Consider the following 21,899-nt stretch of genomic DNA (forward strand, 5'->3'; position numbering starts at 1 on the left):
GCGCACTCGCTTACAGCTCGCGCGCGCAATATCACGTCGTGTGTAATGACCAACTTAGCACACTTTGCACAATAAGATGTATGTTAAAAAAAAAATGTAAGTACTTCTTTATAATTTTAGAAAGACATAAATAAACTAATTTGAGTTTTATAAAATAGATTCTAAATTATTCTTATTTGATTTTAATGTCACGAAAATTAATTTTCTCCATGTTTCCAAGCAAAATTCAGTAGAGGCTTATTTTAATGCCTATTTAGGTCTCACTAAGGTGTAACGTAAACTTCGATTACTGATATTGAAATATAAAAGTATACTTTTCATACGATAATACGCAGTAATTTTCAAAGACGGAGAGTGCACATCGAGCTGTCAAATCATCATTTGCTAGATAAAAAATGAATTTGTAACCACTCAAAATGCCTAGCGTAGCCGTGACTAAGCTTCTAACAAAAGACACGTTTGGAATCAAAAATGTTCACAATAACAGTTAAATCGAGGGTGGTTAAATGGCTCCGTTGGAGGGGCGAGGCGCGATATAATCGAGATGATTATGATAAATGACTACTTTTATGTGGGAGCGAATTGCAAGCGAAGCCGATGCGAAGCGTATTCTCGAAGCTCCTTACATAAGTAAGAATGACTGAAAAGATATGTTAATTTATTTGCAACTACTAGAATGCGAAACTTATCCCTTTTATTTACGTTGTAACGGAGTTGAAATCTAATGGACATGGACAAGTTGTTTACAAATCGCTCGCTCTGTAAATTGACAAAACGAAAGAACGAGGATTAAAAATAACTGTAAATTGGTTTGGTTAATTTCCAAAGTGTGGTGTTGCAAAGTGCAGCTAATAGATAACATAGACTGTTTATGTAACAGAGAACAGTTATCATTATTATTATTGCGAAATGGATCACTTTGATGACTCACGCTAGAACAGCCCGGGTCCGGGCCGAGGCGTCCGAGACTTCGGTGATCACGTGATGCTTTCCATAAAAACGAATTGTCGGACGCCTTGGCCCGGGACAGGGCCGTTCTAGCGTGAGTCATCCTTTATGCAACACGGAACGCACACTCCGGTAGTGCAAGGCTGCACGTTCGACGCTGCGACGCAAGCAAGACGTACAAATAAAAAACCGGCCAAGAGCATGTCGGGCCACGCTCAGTGTAGGGTTCCGTAGTTACTCTTCCGTCACAATAAGCTAAACTGGAGCTTAAAGTATAGTAAATTGTTAACCAAGGGATGAAACGGTACCTTTCACCCGAGTTAAACAAATAGGCAAATTTGCATAATCAGTACACCTAATTAAAGTAAGTCTTTTTTTTACTATGAAGGGAAAACTTTTTGCGATAACTCAAAAACAGCTAAACTGATCATGTCCGCTATAGTTTTCATTTAATGTCTTTCTTAAGCTCTACTTCCACGATTTTTTTTCATATTTATTGGACCTATGGTTCAAAAGTTAGAGGGGGGGAGACACTATTTTTTTTTCTTTCGGAGCGATTATCTTCGAATATACTCACTTTATCAAAAAATGTTACTTGAAAACCCCTATTATTTTTGAAAGACCTTTCCAACGATACCCCACGAAACGAAAAAAAAATTTCGCCCCCACTTTACGTGTAGGGGAGGTACCCTAAAAAAATTATTTTTTTAGATTTTATTGAACGACTTTGTCGGTTTTATTGATTTATATGTCCATGCCAAATTTCAGCTTTTTAGCACTAACGACCACGGAGCAAAGCCTCGGACAGACAGACAGACAGACGGACATGGCGAAACTATAAGGGTTCCTAGTTGACTACGGAACCCTAAAAAATGATTTGTAACATATTATTTTCTTCGCCATGATGAGGTAGTAGTAGTAGTAACAAGTAAATTAATATTGTACTAAACAGAGACGTCTGCAAGCGATGAAAACATATTTTTGAATAGAAAAATACCGACTTTACAACACAGTATAAAATTTGAAATGCCATTAATATCATTTACGACACTTAAATACAATTAGCCCCACGACATAAAATACTTATCTTCGAAGATTTCCATTCTGATCTTCATCAGAATTTATTTAGCAAAATAGCACTCTTTATGTAAATAATTGGTTTTAGATGAAAAAAAATCGCAATATTTTGACAAGAATGGGACCAATCTGTAAGTAAGTAGGTATATGTATAATAAAAACCTAACTTTCCAAAATCGGCTGAGAAATAACTAAGTTTTGGGGTAACTAACACCGAATTGAAATGTTTTGCTGCATATAAACGTTTGTTTGCCCCACCGCCTTAAAACTCGTTGTAGCATTGAGAGTATTGCTTGCTCTGCGGCATGCAATATTGTATAAGTAATATTTAATTCCATTTAAATTAAGAGCAGATTTTCTGTTAACAGCAACCAACCTATGAAAACACACAAGTTAAAATGCCTTCATCATTTATTCTCGATCATTGAAAACTAGCCTATAGAAGTTAATTTAAATAAAAATCTATCCGACACCTGTACATAAACGTCACAAATCAAGTTATATCCCGTGAACTCGCAAATAGAATTCTGGAAAGTGATTACGTTTTCAATTTGCGATCAAAATTGGTAGGACGAACGGCCCGGCCTTCAGTTTCGAGTTATGCCTCGCTATGATTGTTTTCGTGTATTTGCTTGAATGGGTTTCCGTTCGAGTTGTCAAATTTGTGTTTGGATGAACATACCTTCCTAGTTTACTTGTGTTATCGTACGTTAATGTTATAATTTTGTACGCTCCAAAATATCTAGTTGTTCTGAGTTGACTTAGGTACGTCAATTTACTATAATATACGTAGTTAATAAGTTAAATACAAAGTAGGTACATGCCTACTAAGACAAAGCCGTCTGTGAGAAATTACCTACATGAGCGCTTTTTTCCAAACGATTGTTATCTTCATCAACAAAGCAGTGATTAATTTTAGTTTCAGTAGTCAAAAGTAGGTGTTTGCTATTGCCTACGGTTGAAAAAAAGTAGAATATTTATCGAATTTTCCGCAGACGGATTTGGCCGCGTTTTCCTTCCATTACTTGTGTTTTAATGATGCGATATTTTTTCAATTTTTTTCCTGACTTAGACTTTATCCTCTGTTTTTTTGGGACTTCACACAACGATGTCCCGTTTTTAGGGTTCCGTACCAAAAAGGTACAAAAGGAACCCTTAAGGTGCGACTCTATCCGTCCGTCCGTCGGTCTGTCACATCGCTAAATATCTCGAGAACCACTTAAGCTATTGATTTGAAATTTGGAATAGTTATGAACAACGCTAACCCCGACGCTTTGAAAGTATTATTTTTTTATTTTGTTTTTATTAACTATGAAAAATTCCCAATATGAAGAGGGGTCAAAATTTCAAAGTGTAATTGACTAGGACAAGTAGGGTATCATTTGAAATAGCTCAAATTGTACATTTCAAAACATTTTTTTTTTAATACAGAAAAAAATGATTTATGAAGGAAAATGCGAAACAAAATACGCCCCCCTCCTTATCTCCGAAATTTACCGACAAAAAGTTATGCAATTTTTAAATTTTATTAACATTACTATAAATATTATACGAAAAATATAATCAGACCTCTATCATGCAAACTTTTTTTTAAATTAACAAGTAATAACCTTTCCGAATTCAGTTTGCAATTTAACCAACTTTACGTGTGTTTATTATACTTGAAATTTCTATAAAGGTAAATGCACCTTATTTCAAATAAAATAACAATTATTGAATGACATTTAATTTTATCCTCGAAAAACCAACATACGTGCATTACATCGCGCAAATTAGTTAGACAATTTGCCGATAGATGGCGCTGTACACAATACTTAGTATAGGTACTTATGTTTAAAAGCCTTTCGCCTTTATAGTTACACGAGATAATTCAAAGTTTGAACGGAACCCTCGGCGCGCGAGTAAAACAAACTCGCATTTGACCGGTTTTATTTAGCAAGCTTGTCGAACAATACGGCTCCCGCGGCGTGGCGTGGCATGCTCTGTCGCGTCCCCGCGCGATCTCCGCTAGATATTCCTATGGCAAACACGGCTCCCTCACTGTTTGCTGTCCTGCAAAGCTTCTGCTGTACCTACCTAAATATTCCTGGTAGTGAAAGAATCACGAGATAATATTCTGAGAAGGAAAAATGCTTTGACGGAGATCGTCGTACTTTACAAGCTTGAAGTCATTTAGTATGTAAAATTACCTGATTACAATATTATTTAATAAGATTGAAAAGTTCATTTCATATATAGGATACGTATAAATACTTATAAGTCTATAAATAGTAGCAGTAGTATTGTGTTCATTTTGTTGTTACTGTTCCCTACTGGAATTAAAGATAATATGTATTTTTCATCACTATTAACGCCCAGAACACTATAAATTTTTTGTATGAATCGACTTATCTTATTATGATCTCTTTTATAAGTGAGAACCTGTAATTGGCTCTGTATTTCTATTGTATGTTATAGAAATGTTTAAAGCTGTTGGTTTTCCATGTCTTCTTCTTCTTCCTCGCGTTGTCCCGGCATTTTGCCACGGCCCATGTGCCTGGGGTCCGCTTGACAACTAATCCCAAGATTTGGCATAGGCACTAGTTTTTACGAAAGCGACTGCCATCTGACCTTCCAACCCAGAGGGGTAAACTAGGCCTTGTTTGTTGGTTTTCCATGTATGTAATAAAAAAATTAATAAAATAAGTGAAATGTAATATAAAAATATCTTTAACCCGACATGTACATTTTTACTCTACGTTACTCTGTACCAGATTCGCGTACTGTTTGTTGATAAGTGAATCAAGCGAATCGCACCCGAGCCGAACCCCTTCAGCAAGCTTTATGGAGAAGTGATTGCTGCACACCAAATGAACCTTACGATGTTAGCCTTTTCTACTGTAATTATGCGTCCATTACCAACACTAATCTCGCTGATAGAACACACTTCCATCACGCACAAAGCAAATTAAGCTTTATATGCACGCAATACAGTATCTTATGTAACGACCGTCAAACCAGACCACCGTGAATGGTATTTTTTGACAACATCAAAATCGTTCTTATTACTTAAGCATTAAACCTAAAATCGCCAGTCATGCATAAAGGTAAGCCGAAAGAGACTCTAAGCCTTACAAGTTTACATCGGATTTAGATTTATACCGCGCATAATGGTAGGGTGTAGCTGGAGGCTTGAAGGAGTTTAACGCGTGACGCACAAAAGGCCAAATCACGGCCCTCCCGACGGCGTCAAAGAGCGAATTTGTATTCCAATTATGACACCACCATGGACATCCGTCGATCGATAGTAATGTTGGTCACTTTTTTTGGCTCTTAAATAAATATTCTTATTGGAATACTAAAGATACATTATAAAGAGATATTTAGCGATGTGACAGACAGACTAAAATGGACAAAGTAGCACGATAAGGGTTTTTTGTACGGAATCACATTTTTGATACGGAACCCTAAATCAAGGCACAATATTTATCAAGAATTGCGCTGGAATATGTTTGTAGTGACTGTTTATTTTCATTGCCACTATCTAATTAGTCTCTGCGAGATGCCTTGCGACCATGAGCTTTGCTTGTACACTTACGAATATTTTAATCAAACCCGGATGCGTAATTTCAGGGCAGTAATTAAAATATATGCGGTACTGAATCAGCGCAAGTCAGTTCCGAAAGTAAAATACTGCCTGGCAGACAATGAAGCAGTCCTAGTGGAGGCCATAAAATAATAATAAAAGGATAATTAATCGATTTCAGTACATTACTGCCGGGTAGTCCCCTAGTCGTAGTCGTTAGTGCAATTTCGAGGCCCCTATAGCATTAGCTATTTGATTGCGATTCGCCGTGCCCCAATCTCGGATTCAATAAAGTCTCCCCGCAGATATATTTTGACATTTCTATTTGTTAAGACATATGATTATTGGTTAGTAATTGTTTTCTGCGATCAATCGACCGTGATGTTACAAGTTGGCCGTGGGTTTTGATCAAACGAGTTCTGATTCTAAGCAGTTCTCTATCATTAAGTAGATTCACAAGCGAATTCCTACCACATTTCGTCAAAGTGCTTTCTACTTATTATCTATTATTATGAAATTTCGCTCATCCCTGTCGTGCTAGAGTTAGACCTAAAGGAGCCGTCCGGTGAACTGATTACCAGTTCGCCGGACGATATCGCCCTGTCAGTTATTCGCAAATGCTAACAATCGCGAATAACTTACAGGCTAATACTGACCCCTTAAGACATAATTTCATAGAACTTTGACGTTTATAATAACACTTGCACTGCGTGTGCTATCAAAATCGTTGCAAACTTGTCTTAGTCTGACTCTAATCATAATATTTATTGTTTTTATAATTTGTTACTAATTTCTCTATTATATAAACGTTAAAACTAGATAAGTAAGTCTTCATCAGGATATAGGTAAGTCTTATGATGAATATATTGAACTTTTTTCTTTATTGCATCAGACAGATCTAACTAAAATAAAGGCGAGTAGAAAAGATATTTATTTTCAGCATTAGTACCCGCACACGTTACGGGCAATGTTGTCCTTTACGCACCGCTCGTCGAAATAGCGTTTTGATTTCCTTGGGTTTTTTACTCCCTTGTTTGCATGAGTTGTTTGCCTTGTCAGCAGGTCTCTGGGTGGGCCTGATCAAACGTTGCTCAAACATTTTTTCTAATAATATTATTGTATATAGCAGCAATTAATGCTCGTGTCATAGTATCGTAGCTGGGGTGTCGAGGTGATGGATATTGACAGGGTAGCTCCCAAAACAGGTAAAAGATGACTTTCTTTATTAAACAGTAGATACATCGGCATCGCAACGTTATTAGGGCTTCCATGAGTAATTGTAATGTAAAGTCTGTTGGAATTTAGTCGTTGATTGTATTGTACCTACTTATATATGTATTGTACCTTGCTAAATTGTAGACACGTACTCGATTTGAATAAATATCACAATCTATGTTTTGAGGCGCCTTCCTTCCGACATAAATATTACGCTCCCAGTTGATACCGAACACGAGGGTTTAACAAACATAATTCTGTGCATAGGTACCTACTGATGTAAACATCGTGGGTAATGAAAATAACAAGGTAGGTTATTTTGCTGTCAGCAAAGCATTTACGGTACCTGGGTGCGTAGCCAACGAGCCAATCGTTAACGCTCCGTAACGAACGAAACGCAACTGTCACTGTCGCAATAATATGAGAGAGATGACTACGCTACGCTACGGAGTGTTAACGATTGGCACTTTGGTATTGGTTATAATACTTGTAATGCATGCAGGTATTTGCTAAGTAAATACTACTACTTATAGTACTTATATACTTTTTATGTCTTTATAATATAACTATGGGAAAGTTATGCATATAAGTAATAACCTTAGATACCTTGTAAAAAATTACACTTCAATGGCTATTAGCCACGACGAAATTTTCTGTACATGAGTAGGGAAGTAGATGCTCCTTTATAATGCGTATATTTATAAAGTCGTGATTTCGCAAATATTTTTAGTCTTCTATTATTAAACCGCGTATCTTTGCTCAAGCAAAAGCCGAAAATCAGAGCTGCCCCACGTACCGAGTAACCCGAGTCCGTGACCCCTGCGGTCGCCGGCAGACACGCGGCTGACACGCGGGCAAACACCAATGTTTTCTAATGAAATCGAGCCGAGCCCGAGCCACCCGCGCCACTCTCCGCCCGTCTCCATTTGTGCTGTTTTTCTTAATATAAAACACGCCAGTTATAGTTTATTACACCTGACTGCCTTACCTGTATATTTCTTGAACCTATAGTTGTCAAGAATAATATTTTTAGCGTCACGAATTTCTCAGGCATAAGTCAGAATAGTCGATAAAATAATAATAAGAGATCTACAAGAGCTACCGTATAAAAATACGTATAATATGGTATAGTAATACCTGTACGCATAAGTAAAAACCTATGGTGCGACGATCAACACACCTACGGTTACCATTTTTGATCGAAAAAATATAGTTTCCCTACATTTTCTTTGAGCAATCAGACTATATTTTACATTTCTATTCGTTGAGAAAAAGATCAAGGGATCCATAAACAAGAACGCGTTTTACAAGCTTTTATTTAACTTGCAATATTTCCGTGTAAGTATGTATGTATGCACATATGTTCGAGTCTAATCCTGCAAGCTAAACCTGAATACCATCGAGCAGATCTGATGATAGACACATTCCATAGAAATATATAGTCTTGAAATGTAGAATGTTCTATTATTCTAAATTAAATAAATCTAGGCACACATAGAAGATTTCTATGTTTTTTTTTTATATTGCCCTTTTCTTTAGTAAGCTATTCGAGCAATATATAAAATGAACCATAGAGACTCACTGAGAGATAAATTTAAGGAAATTGACATCATGACAGTGCACTGTCAATACATTTATGAGAATATTCTGTATGTGCATAAAAATATTGCCGATTTTAAGAAAAATTGTGACATTCATAATATTAATACTAGAAATAAACATAAGTTCGCCGTGCCCTTCACTCGGCTCCATAAAATTAAAAAATCATTCATGGGTAATTGTGTGAGATTTTATAATAAACTTCCAAACCATATTACTGAGTTACCAATTAATAAATTTAAGAATCATGTAAAGCGTAAACTTATTTCTAAAGCTTATTATACCACACAAGACTACATGAATGATAAAACAACGTGGGATTAATTGTGATTCGAAATGATTAATTATTTATTATATTTGAATAATGATGATGAAATGGATATTCCAATGCATGTATTTCCTTTGTTGTTTTTATTATATTTGTTTGACATTTAGAATTTATTCTAGAAACAATCTAGACTAGTATTTTTTATACATTTTTTTTGTATGACTATATTTTGTGAAAGTTTTAGTATTAAATTTGATCTATGAATTATATTCATTAGTATTATATATGGAATAATATTTACAACATCAATAAATTGCTCTGATAATTAGATTAAGATAATTATATGTAATACTGTCTTACTATTCATAAGTGTTTGTTGCTAGGCCTACATGAATAAAGTATATTTGAATTGTAAAAAATTGTAAGGTACATCATAATGAAAGAGACAGCAATGGCGGCTACAGCGCCACTATAAACTTAAAAATATCTTGTAAGTACAAATGGTCAAAAATAAATAAAGGTCACGCTCAGCGAGCATTAAGTTATAATAAGTACTTGTACTAGTAATTCGTACCTAGGCAAGGTACACTATTTCTATCCGCATTAGACGCGAGCTCATAAGACAAACCCGTCACGTATCGGAGAGAGCGTGCGCCCTTAGCTGGATGGCTCTCAGGATGCGGCTTAATAAGATGCCTCTTCGTTAGCCTTAGTAATGAGAATTTAGTCGAAAGTAAATCTTTATTCTTTTTATTTTTATAATTACAGTAAGTACTTACTTCTTTTAACAAGAAAAACTTAATATTTTGTCTCACTAGTATTATATTATATTGAACTACATTTCAATATACTTTCATTATCCTGAACTACATGTCAACACATCTATTGTTTTTTTTTTCTATTTACCGTTTGTCCCAGTTTATTGCCACGGCTCATGGGAACCTGGGGTCTTCTTAACTATAGTTATAATATAATATTTCACTTTTTATTGACCGAGCGTTAGTGAAGGTCTCTATTTCAGTTTGGGCAAAAATGCTTTCGTATGTCCGGATGTTCTCCTCTACAGTTCTTTATCAATCGATTGTCGTGAAATTTTGTGAGTACATTCGATGATTTAAATACGTATATTATTATTGTCTACTCAGTTTTTGGATTTTCCTCAAAATGGTGGAGTCATTCATTTATGGAGTTTTAGGCGGGAGATTTACAGAGCGACTACCTTTAGTTTTTATTGATATACATAATAATAAGGCATCATCATAGTGGTAATAAATTAGTAACACCAGCACTTAACATTATGACATAATAAATAATATATATGGCAGTCCTAATATTTTGTTTAATGTAATAATTAATTTATCATTTGATAAAATTATATTTTTATGAGTGCTGATTTATATAAAATTATTTCTAACACTACAATTATCACGTAAGGTTTATTTAGTTATGAGTCGTAAAAAATATATACAAAAACTGCACTTCCCGAATCCAGTACACTTGGTTAAAAGCTCATTGGGAGATAAAATGACGAAAGAGAAGTCACTCCAGGGAATCATTGAATCTTTGTTTCTAACGTTGCAATAAACGATATAACAGGTGCAATAAAAAAAGATTTAATTTCTTTATGAATCATTTTCTAAAATCCAAAGTTGCTTTCAATTTAATTTTCAAACGAATTTCACGAACAGTTCAGAACAAAAGTCAGGCCCTTCACAAGCTGCGACCCGCGTCCGGCTCGAAAAGAATATGTTTGGACACAATAAAGTCGAGACACAAATAAGCTTTTATGTGCCCTGGGTAACTGACCGTGGACAACAAACAGTGAGTGTTTGGCGAGCGCCCCCGCGCCTGACCATGCCTAATGGCCGAACAAAATTTATAGTTCGTTAGATATTCCAACTTACCTAACGTAGTAGCTGAAATATGATGCTATGTAAGTTCGTAAAGAAAATTCGGTGTGATTCTTATTAAGTAAGTACGCCCTGTGTTAAAGTGCCGCCGGTTATTTGGGATAATGGTACGTGCAGTCGCAGCAAAAGTATCAAATATTTTACATCATCGTAATTTTGAAAAGATTCTCATCATCACACATTGTAGTTTACACGAATAAGAAGAAGAAGCTGGATTATTTCAAGCATTATACATAGTTATTTAAACTCTAAATAAATTTTTAGCTTGGTCGCTTGGACAATGTTAGACATTATGAAAACATACGACCCTTGCACATTTGGTTGACAGTTTTGTATAAGATCATGTAAAATAGGGCATACACATTAATTAATACACATTAATTTTGTGAACGCAAAACTGAGATAAAATAGTAGATGTATGAATATACACGGTATCGCTTTCAGTACCCCTAGTGTAAATATTTTCGACAGCGAAACGTGACGTACGCGTTTGCGTTAAGTGTCATTTTGTATGAGATTTTTGACTTTCCAAAACGTCCCGCTTGGCGTGCTGTTCAAAAACCCATACAAAATGAGACTAAACGCAAACGCGTACGTTACGTTTCAAAATCGAATTTATTTACACTAGGGGTACAGTACGGATCAAACCAAGACCAATAAACTTTTAGAACTACCGATTTGGTCGCCATGTATCTTTAGCCAAAATGAATGGTTATAGATAATTCTACGCAATCGAAGTCACGGGAAGAAAGTAGTTAGAGTATACATAATATTAGGAAATAAGTTTTATTATAACTTATTAAAATCAGTTAGTTCATACTCATAAGGTTCATAACCCATTTGAATGCTACGCTGCGTAGCAATCGTAGCCCGTAGCAACATGTATTTAATATGTAGCGAAAATCGAATATTCGTACAGCAGGCCTTGATGAACATTCCCATTTGATTCACTTCTATTCATGAGACCTACTCGAACGTACATTTTGACATCAAAATGATATTATATATGATTTAGGTATTGTCGCGAGCGGCCGCGCGGGCGATTGATAACAAAATAATAACATTTCGATGTCAAAATGTAAGTTTGATTTGGCCTCCATGTATCGAGCGCGCACTAATTCGTGCGTGAGAGTGAGATGCACTGAGATTTATGTCAGATGATGACATAATATTGAAATCTAAATACGACTTTTATGCTCTTCATGGGCCTTCATTGGCTGTGTAAAGTTTAGTGCACTCACCAGGCTGACGAAGATGCGTGTGCGCGTCGAGTGAGGACTTTGACATGGCGGACAACGAGTTGGTGCCATAGCCTGGAACAACACAAAATTTACATATTATGGTTCAGATAATGTATAAAGTCAGTACCAATGGAATCACCTTGACCTTAAATTAAGTAACATTCCCAAAGACACCATTATTCTAATTAACTCTATTTCGGAGATAATCGTTAATTTTTTTTATCCGATAAGGCCCCTACGTGCGTATATACTTGAATTAGGGCCTGTTTACATATTCATTAGTGTTTAGTACGAGTTAATACATTTGCTACTACATGTAAGTTACTTTTTGATGTAATAAACACTCAGACTCCAAGCTATCTATACAAAAAACTGGTTTGGTCAACAAACAGAAGCTGTCACTTGGTTAGAGCCTCGCGTATTCTGATGCTGCAGCCTCAAAAATACCGCGCTGCTGCCTTTAGGGGAGGTTTTAGGTATCGGGCCACCAAATGTTGGAACAACATACCTCCACCAATCAGATTATTAAAAAGTAAACCTCAATTGAAAATAAAATTACGCGAATAACAATTAGAAATCCAAAAACGAAGTGCCTGAAACTTAACCCCATCTGACCACACCATTACCTGCCGTTACCTATCCACTTGCGCTCACATCTTATAAATTAATAAGTATAATAACTACGTGTCATACTTTTTTGCAATTATTTACAGTACCTACATACTTACAGTACAAATATACGTAATATGCATATATATTTATACATATAAGTACATTGACTAGCGCTGCACTGGTCGTTTATTAGTGTAGGTTTTAAGGTTCTGACGGAAGAACAGCGCTGTGGTCTCCGCAGCATTTATGCTGAGTCAGCGCCTATTCTTTACCACAAGACATGACCCTCTTCTAATACTTCTACTAATCTAAAAATAAGACACGTAATACATTGTTATTGATATTAGTGTCAAATTGTATGTTACTTTTTCTTTGTCTCTTGTCAATTTTCTTTTTTCTATGTTATTTGTTTGTGTCACAAAGCATGTAAGTTGTGGTTGAATAAAGATTTTATCTATCTATCTATCTATCTAGGACGATCGATGTTCGAAATGAAATTGATAAGTAACAGTTTTCAATTGTTTGGTAGAGTTAAATTTAATACCTGTGTTGTAACGCAACGCTATGTGCAACATTTAATTATTTTGTAGGTATATAAATAAATACATTTTTTTAATTAACTATGTCTCTCAGTTTCCTTAAACGTACTTACCCATTCCCTGAAGATAACGAAATTTAATAAAAACACGGTGTATACATACGTATAAGCACATCAGCCTGCATCAAAAGGATTGATGACCATTGATCATTGACACATGATTGATCATTGTCGACATCACGGTCTACGTTGATGAGAAACGAGAATTTTATCTTATTATTGAATCTACGTCATTGTGATGACTTCAATCAAGTAACTTCTGTAGGGCTATTATGGTCGGTGTTTTATCATCTGTCATCATGCCTGTCCCGTTCTAACAAGTATGCAAATGCGAGAGTGACGCATAATATGACAAGTGATAAAAATGCGACCATGATACCGCCGCAGCAATCGCGCAATATGCAACAAAAAATAAAATTTTGGATAGGAGTTATTGGGAATTTGAGAACCGTTAGGTTTTGAATAGGTGCTTATTAGATTATTAATAGTCACAACACTAATAATAGTGATAGTAAGTATTTTTCACATAGCTTGGGTTCGGTGACAGCTGTACCTAATCTCCATGCAATTTACATCCTTAAAACCAGGGGGGGGCACTTAGAAATGTAGTTAACATTAGTAAAGGTGGCGGCGATTTCTATTAATGGGATCCGATAACCTACTTTTGCGCAAAGTTGACTACCGATTGTGCAAACTACATCACCAGATGTCACTTTAAAATTGCTACAATTTAAAGCCATGAATACAACATTAAGACCTATCTTTATTCATAATGTTGTTACCTAGCAACTGTAGTTTACTGTCAAAAAAATGAAAATAGAGATATGATTGATATGAACTTATTATTTCTCTATTCATTTTAAAGTGCAGAGCAGAGCAGAGTAAAATCTGAGCAAGCATTAAACACGAGTCAATAACAAATAGGGAAATTAGAATCCCAATAGTTCCAATGTTACAAAACCTGGAGGTTTAAAATTTTAACAGTGTTCAATGCAGTGCCGGGAGGTTTAGATATTTTCGAAGGTAAGAAGAAAATACCATCCTTCTTAGCGCTCATGCAGCGATGAAAACAAGCGATGATTATTTTAATTTTGTTTACGACAGTCGTGTCCGATGACACTCTGCGAAGATTTTTGATTCCGCTAAGTTAGACGAGATAGAGTGCATCTATGGAGGTACGTGCGTAGACAGACATACGTCTTACGCCTGAAATTCATTAGTACAAGAAGAAACCGAACCACAACATCATTACTCATGTGTTTATTTTAAAGAATATCTGGAACGAATTATTTACGGAGCTAAAGAGCGAGACGAAATTACCAGGAATTCTCCTAATGTGCACTTTACCTCCGGAATTTCTTGAATTCAAGTCCAGTTGGATGTTAAGGTCAAAGAAGAAACGCTCAGTTGAGAACTAGGCAAGTCAGTTATGCGCACATGAAAGCGTTCTAAGTCAGATTGAGACACAAGTCACAGAAGACGGTGCTAATGCAGCATTGTACACAAAGATGAACAAAGGTAAAAAAAGAACAATTCAAGTACATACAACACCTAGGTTATACTATCTTGTATACCAAATTGAAAGCAATAAACATATACTTGCTTTTGAGACACAAGTTACAGAAGACGATGCTAATGCAGCTTTGTACACAAAGATGAACAAAGGTTTTTTTTTTTTTTTTTTTTTTTTTTCATTTATTTTACCTGGGAGTTTTAGCTTTACGCTAAGCCACCCCCGTAATCCAAAAAATTACATGTATGACTCTAGGTAACATTTAACAATGAGGAAAAATAAATTTTAAGCAGTTCCTTAGCATCATCTGATGATGGTGAGGCCAAGGCACTGTTACACCATCCTACGTTACTACCATTACCACTGACACGATCGCGTCGCTGGGCAGCGCTCCGGACACATTCCGTCAGTACGTGTACAACATCCTCAACCATATTGCAATCTAGGCAATTAGATGAATCTGATAACTTCATAAGATATTTGAATTTATTAGAAGGTATGTGTCCAGTACGCAGTCGAAGCAGTGATACAATGTACTTGCGTTTTATTTTTAATTTTTCAAACCATGGGTAACGAGGAAGATCGTGTTGAATGGTTTTATACCAAATTCCTTTAGTTAATGACCGCTCATCGTAATATTCCTTCCATTGTAGACGGCACTTTTCTTTTGCTGCTCTCAAGATCTCATTGTGCATTGGTAAACATTCATAATCATTTCCTTCACTGATGGCTAGTTTGGCGGCGAGGTCTGCTTCCTCGTTACCCATTAGGCCTATATGTGAGGGTACCCACTGCATCACAACTTTTTTATTCGCAGCTTGGATTTTACCGATGGTTACCAAGATATGATAGGCTATCGGTAGACCTCGACTTCTCGAGGTTAACCGAGCCAAATGTAATAAAGCACTTTTAGAGTCAGATAAGATGACAAATTGATTATAGTCCACCGATAATATATACGCTAAAGATTCTGAAACAGCAATTAATTCAGTATGCATTATTGATATGTTTGCACTTATTTTAAATTTAGCACGTAGGTCTAATTGCGGGTCGAAGAAAGCCGCGCCAGAACCGGTTTCCTCCCTGGAACCATCGGTAAAAATCTTGTAATATGTAGCATACTCCCTACCCAGTAACATACTGCATTTGTTTTTTAAAGTGACTGCGCATAACTGTTTTTTAGCAACGTTAACCCCTTCAATATTCAACCTAATGTTTTGCGATAAATCAAAAGAAGTAATCCATTTACTCAAAGAATACATAGGTAATTTACTCGCCGATTGAATTGGGTACTGTTTATAGGCTCTAAGTGTACTAACCAAAAGAGGTATTTTTTTTCTAACCCAGTATCTATGGTTACACGAACTGTCTAACTGTTTAACAACCTCACTTGTTATGTTGTTTTTAAACGCTTGAGATCTCAGCCAAAATTTAACCGCTAAATACCTTCTACGCATGTGTAAAGGAGGGAGACACAGCTCACTCTCCATCGCTTGTATGGGAGTTGTTCTGATAAAACCCCCAATTACGCGCATTGCTAGGTTTTGCACCGTGTTAAGTTTGTTTAAATGGTTATTGATGCTAGTATCATATAAGAAACTGCAATAATCGATCCTACTGCGAATAATCGTTATGTATAGGCGCCTCAAATGTGTAGGATGAATGCCCCAGTTACCCCCAGCGAGTACCTTAAATACATTGATATATGTAAATAGTTTGTCTCTAGTCTCGTTAATATGTCTACCCCACTTTAAACTTCTGTCTAGCCACATGCCCAAGTATCTGACGCTGTCCACCTGTTGAATGATGTTAGCATTATTCAAATATAGTTTTACATCAGTCTTTCTTTTTCCCCTGCTAAAAAGACATACTTTTGTCTTTCTATGAGATATATCTAACCCCAGGTCCTCTATTAACTTGGAAAATACGCGCAATGCACATTGTACGTCAGCGATGGCTCGTGATAAGTTTTTGTTCGAGCTGTAAAGGACAAAGTCATCAGCGTACTGTGAAATGAACACCTGTTTTATGTTATGACATATTTTGCTTGTGGCAGCATTAAACAGGGTCGGCGATAACGGGTCACCCTGTGCTATGCCCATTCCTGTGGTGCGTATAAGAGTTTCCTGCCCGGTTTCTATTATTAGATTTCTTTGATTCAAAAAATCCCACAAGTAGTTACACAAGCTGCCTCCGACTCCTATACTATCTAGGATAGATAGAAGGCTAGCTACGTTAATTTTATTATAAGCGCTATTTATGTCTATAAAGCAGCCAACGGTGGGGGTTCCTGTGGTAAGACCTATTTGTATTCGAGTTACTATCCTCACTAAGTTGTCCAGACACGACCTAGATCTTCTAAAACCTATAGTTTCCCCAGACAAACATTCATTTTTTTCGATGTACCATTCAAGTCGGCGAGTAATAATTGTATGGAAAACTTTACAATAACATGATAACAAGGCTATTGGTCGAATACCTGCTGAACTCTGATTCCCATTTCCCGGCTTCGGTACAGGAATAATGTTTACTAACCTCCACTGTTTGGGCACAAAACTGGATTCTAAAAATCGATTATACAATGCAACCAGAGTCTTCTTCCCAACTTCCGGTAGGTTGTAAATCATAGAATATGAAGCATTGTCGGGTCCAGGAGCTGTGTCTGAGCGTTTAACACAATTGTTTAGTTCCTGTATCGTAACCGGTGAATTCAGCAATATGTTACTTGAGTAAAATATAGGCTTCTCGGGCGATACAAAGTCTGGTGCTAATTCATTGAGTAAAACCTCTAACTTATCTTTGTTTACACTAGGTCTTGAAGATTTATAGCCTTTGATCCATCTCATTTTTGACCACATTTCTCTGGAAGAGGTAACATTGTCAATATCGTCGCAAAACTTTTGCCAAGACTTCTGTTTCTGTCGTTTAATCGCTGCCCGAGCATTATTCACTTTAATCTGTAAGACGTGGAGTTTGTCGGGTGTAGGATTTTTCCTGAACTGAGCTAGAGCTAAGCGTCTTTCTGCCACCAATTTTGATAGATCTTGCGTCCAGTAAGGCTTGGGCGAAAATTTTGCTGGGTTTAATGGAGTTCTGGGTATTCTAGTTACAGGTATGAATTCGTCCGCCACTTCGTCTATGACCTCTATAAATTTGTCATACGCAGTTTGGTGATCCAAAGGTAAGAGAAACCCCGATAATTTCTCATCAATTTTATTACTATATCCAGCCCAATCAGCTTGACCGAAGATCCTGCGCCGTTTAGAATGTTTGTAAGCCATGCCTCCGATAGTAATTTTAATCATCATATGATCGCTGCCTAGGTTTTCGTTCATAACTTTCCATTCGAACCTGAGCGCAATATCTGCAGAGCAAAATGAGATATCGGGCGCTGATTTCTGTACTACGTTCATGAGCTTTATACGAGTTGGATTGCCATTGTTGAGTGACACATAGTCATTATCTATAGCAGAGTCAAATACACGGTTCCCTCTCGTATCTGTTTTTGATGACCAATTAGTATGGTGTGCATTAAAATCCCCGGCTATCAGAGATTGTTGATTGGACTGTGAAAAAATATAGTTCCAATCTTCCATTGAAGTATTTACATTAGGAGGACAATACACTGATATAATATTTTTGAGGTGTTCACAGTTCTCTAACTTGACGCTCACTAGTTCAATTTGTTCGTTACGTGTTCTGGATTCAGCTCTTTGAGCCTTTAATGACCAATGAGTTATTATAGCTACACCCCCGTATCCGTCCTGACGATCATTTCGAAATATGTTGTAACCTTTGATTCTAAATGAACTGTCCGGCTCCAGCCAGGTCTCGCTTACTAATGCTACATGAATTTTTTCCTGATATAAAAGTGCCTCGAACTCTGTTTTCTTTGGCCTAAGGCTTTGCGCATTCCATTGAAGTACGTTTACTGAGGAGGTTCTGTCTTTACTATCCATAACTGTTCAAAAAACTAAGACAAGGAATTTCCGATAGGTACTGTACTGCAAAGGATATAGCCGCTTTCCAAATTATGTCAATACATTTCTTTATCCTGTCCTCCAAGGGTGCCGCTTCATTTAACAATTGTGTTTTAAGTTTATTCCAAAGCACTATCCACGAAAACGTACGCTTTCTTTCCGGCCTATTTCGGGCTCCCGCTGGTTCCTGTTCTCTTACTGTATGGGAACCACCTTCTATTGATGAACTTCTATCAGTCGCTTCGAGAATATAAGCATTACAATCTAATTCGCGGTTTCCTGTCTTCTTACCTTTTTGCTTTTTTTCCTTCCTTTCTTTCGCTGTCTGAGCATACGATTGGGGCGTTTTTGATGCTGTATCTGAAGTGTTCGTAGAACTGCTGGTTGAAGATGACGGCGCCACCGTATCATCTGCTTCTTTTTCAGATTCAGGAATCGGGAAGTTACTTTCAACGCTTCTTGAAGGAGGAGGCGAGGGAGGAACGTATAAGGTCAGCGCTCTTTTGTATGAGCAATTAAACTCGGACATCAGATCACGAATTTTTCGTTCTCTTATATATATTGGACAATCTTTGGACAGTGCCATGTGTCTACCGCCGCAATTGCTGCACGTAAAATCGATCTTTTCGCAGTTTTCATGATTTTTCCCACATTTTGGACAAATTGGTCGATTGGCCGGGCACAGGCGCACCATATGACCAAATCTCCAGCAGCGGGAACACTGTGTTACTGGGTATCTATAAGACTCAATTTTCACTTTTGCATCAAATAAATAAACATGCGGTGGTACTGACGCCCCTTCAAAACAAATCCTTATTGCTTCACTATTCTCCCATTTACCGGATTCTGTTCTACGCTTGAGTCGTTTAACGCTAAGAATAATAGCAGAGTTGCAGCTTAAACTTGCTAAAATTTCGTCTTCAGCGTATTCACGATCAATATCCCGTATTACACCGTATGAATGGTTTATATCTAATGTTTTTTGGCATTTTAATCCACCTTCGTTGAATATCTTGGAATTTATGAGTGCTTCTGCACATTCTTCTGTCGAGAACTGAATTAACACTTTATACAAGTTAACGTATTTTATTTGCACAACACCCCTTATTTTTTCCGCTTTTAACGTTTTTGCAAGCTTAAATTGTTTAGGCAGTATTTCCGTTCCCGTCATGCTAACTTCGAATTTATTTTCTGGTACCCTCGTGGAGTCGTCACAATCTGAGTTTACGACTCGAGCAAGCAGTTTTCCTCGTCTACCTGCCTGTATCCATAATTCTTCCGGATCTACACCCCTACTTCTCTTCTCTGCTCTGCTCGTTTCCTCTTGGTTGGTAAAACTCTTCACTTGATCATGTTCAGTCATCTCCATGTCATTCAACTTTTCATTACTCTTACTACTTGTCATTCTGTTCTCGTGATTTGGTAAGCTGGTAGATTCATTTAACTCATCTTGCTCATTTTCAATAGGCTTATCGCCTTTATTCATATAAAAGAACAACTAAGCGCATCGAACCTATTGTGCGGAGCGGCGACACGACCGGTTTTTATAAATACCGACAGGACGCGTCTTACAATAACAAGCGCCCGCGCGCAACTGATGAACAAAGGTAAAAAAAGAACAATTCAAGTAACAACACCTATGTTATACTATCTTGTAGACCAAATTGAAACCAATAAACATATACTTGCTTTAGTATAAAGTATGTCTTTTTATTCTATCCTTTCAAACTTTTCTGCATAATATTAGTTTTACTTGGGCGGCTTATAAGTTAATATTTTGTTTGATAACAAAAAAAACTATCAAAGTTATAAGAAATCAAACAAAAAATTAACTTTCACGACTCTACGGCCCCAGGGTCTCTTCCGCGAACGCGGCAAATATGTGGTTGTTTGTAAGACCAGCATATTTGCGGCGGTTTAGGATTTCGGCTGCTGCCGCTGCTCCGGCGGCTCTCATAGACGTGGCGGCTAGATGGGACGGCGCTAAGGTATCTACATATGTTGCATCCCAGATAAGAGGCCGTCCTATTTAACATGGGATTAGAGTCATTCCATCGGGCCTCTTACCGTCGTCGTGCACCAGGCCAGGTGGTTCTAACGCAGCCGGCACGCCCACGCTGGTAAGGGCTCGATAGATGACGATATTTAATTTTAGTAATATATAGTTTATAAGTTTTATTATTGTTTCTCTCACCGTTACATATGCATAGTACTTACTTAATAAATAAGTTTTAATGAAAATGCTCGAATCGAAATAAATATCAAGTTGGTGATTCAATTATTTATGATAAACATGCCCGGGATACTCAAGTTCACACTGCAATGAATATTCGAACAATGCCGTTCCGTATTTCATAGGTTTGTGTAAGTAGTATTCAGAAAGAAAAAAAAAACCGGTTCAAGGCGAAAGACTTTTGATCAGAAGTACCTATACTAAGTATAATTGTGTACAGCGCCATCTATCGGCAAATTGTCTAACTAATTTGCGCGATGTAATGGACGTACGTTCGTTTTTCGAGGATAATTCTCTATCATCTGAATCGATTTCAAAAATTCTTGTTTTATTTGAAATACATTAATAGTTTAAAAAACACTAGAAAAACACGCTTTTATAAATGCACGTAATAAGATAACTGAAAAACTTCCAAGTCAATATATAATAGGTTTGTTATAACCTTGAAACCTCAAAGTCCATTACGTGACCTTTCTCACAAGTGCAAACATGACTGCCAGTGCCTATCTTCCGGCTTCATCATCAGACCTTGAAACCTAATCGTGGTCAAAGTTCATTACAAGACTTTTCTAACAAATCCAAACACAGCTATGATACGATGTTCCATCATGAAGTTCCAGTTCATATCTTCCGGCTCCATCATCAAATTAGTTCGACTGTACCATATTATTGTATTGTAATCAGAACTACATACAGCTTCCAATTTTCATGACGCTACGATCCTTGGAAGATGGTTAAATTAGTTACCTTAGATTCCATTACATAGGTTACATACAGGTCGACCTAATATTAAAAAGGTGTCTTTAATGTAATCTCATAGAAATTACAAGGATAATAAACACACTTAAAGTTGGTTAAGTTGCAAACTGAATTCGGAAATGTTATATAATAATTTTAAAAAAGTTACCAAGATAGAGGTCTGATTATATTTTTCCTGTAAAATTTATAGAGATGTTAATGTTGTGTGGAAATTTTATTATTTTACTTCGGTAAACTTCGGAGATAAGGGGGGGGGGGGGGGGGGGGTATTTTCACATTTTCCTTCATAAATAATTTTTTTCCACTACAAAAAAAAATTAAAAATCGGATTGGAATGTACATTCTGAATTTAACCTAGTCACTGGACTTTGAAATTTTGCC

At 36.6% G+C, this 21,899-nt stretch overlaps 1 protein-coding gene across 3 annotated transcripts in view; it reads right to left on the reverse strand.

The window, feature by feature from the left end:
• LOC133527480 (DNA-binding protein D-ETS-3) overlaps positions 1–21,899 on the reverse strand; it is a 109,871-nt gene that overhangs the window by 13,110 nt on the left and 74,862 nt on the right. For all 3 annotated transcript variants that reach the window (XM_061864514.1, XM_061864506.1, XM_061864523.1), the window contains one exon: positions 11,824–11,895. In XM_061864514.1, coding sequence (XP_061720498.1) covers positions 11,824–11,895 — 72 coding nt within the window. The remainder of the gene's footprint in view (positions 1–11,823; positions 11,896–21,899) is intronic.

The sequence above is a fragment of the Cydia pomonella genome, chromosome 1 (genome assembly GCF_033807575.1).
Source record: "Cydia pomonella isolate Wapato2018A chromosome 1, ilCydPomo1, whole genome shotgun sequence".
Taxonomy (NCBI): Eukaryota; Metazoa; Arthropoda; class Insecta; order Lepidoptera; family Tortricidae; genus Cydia; species Cydia pomonella.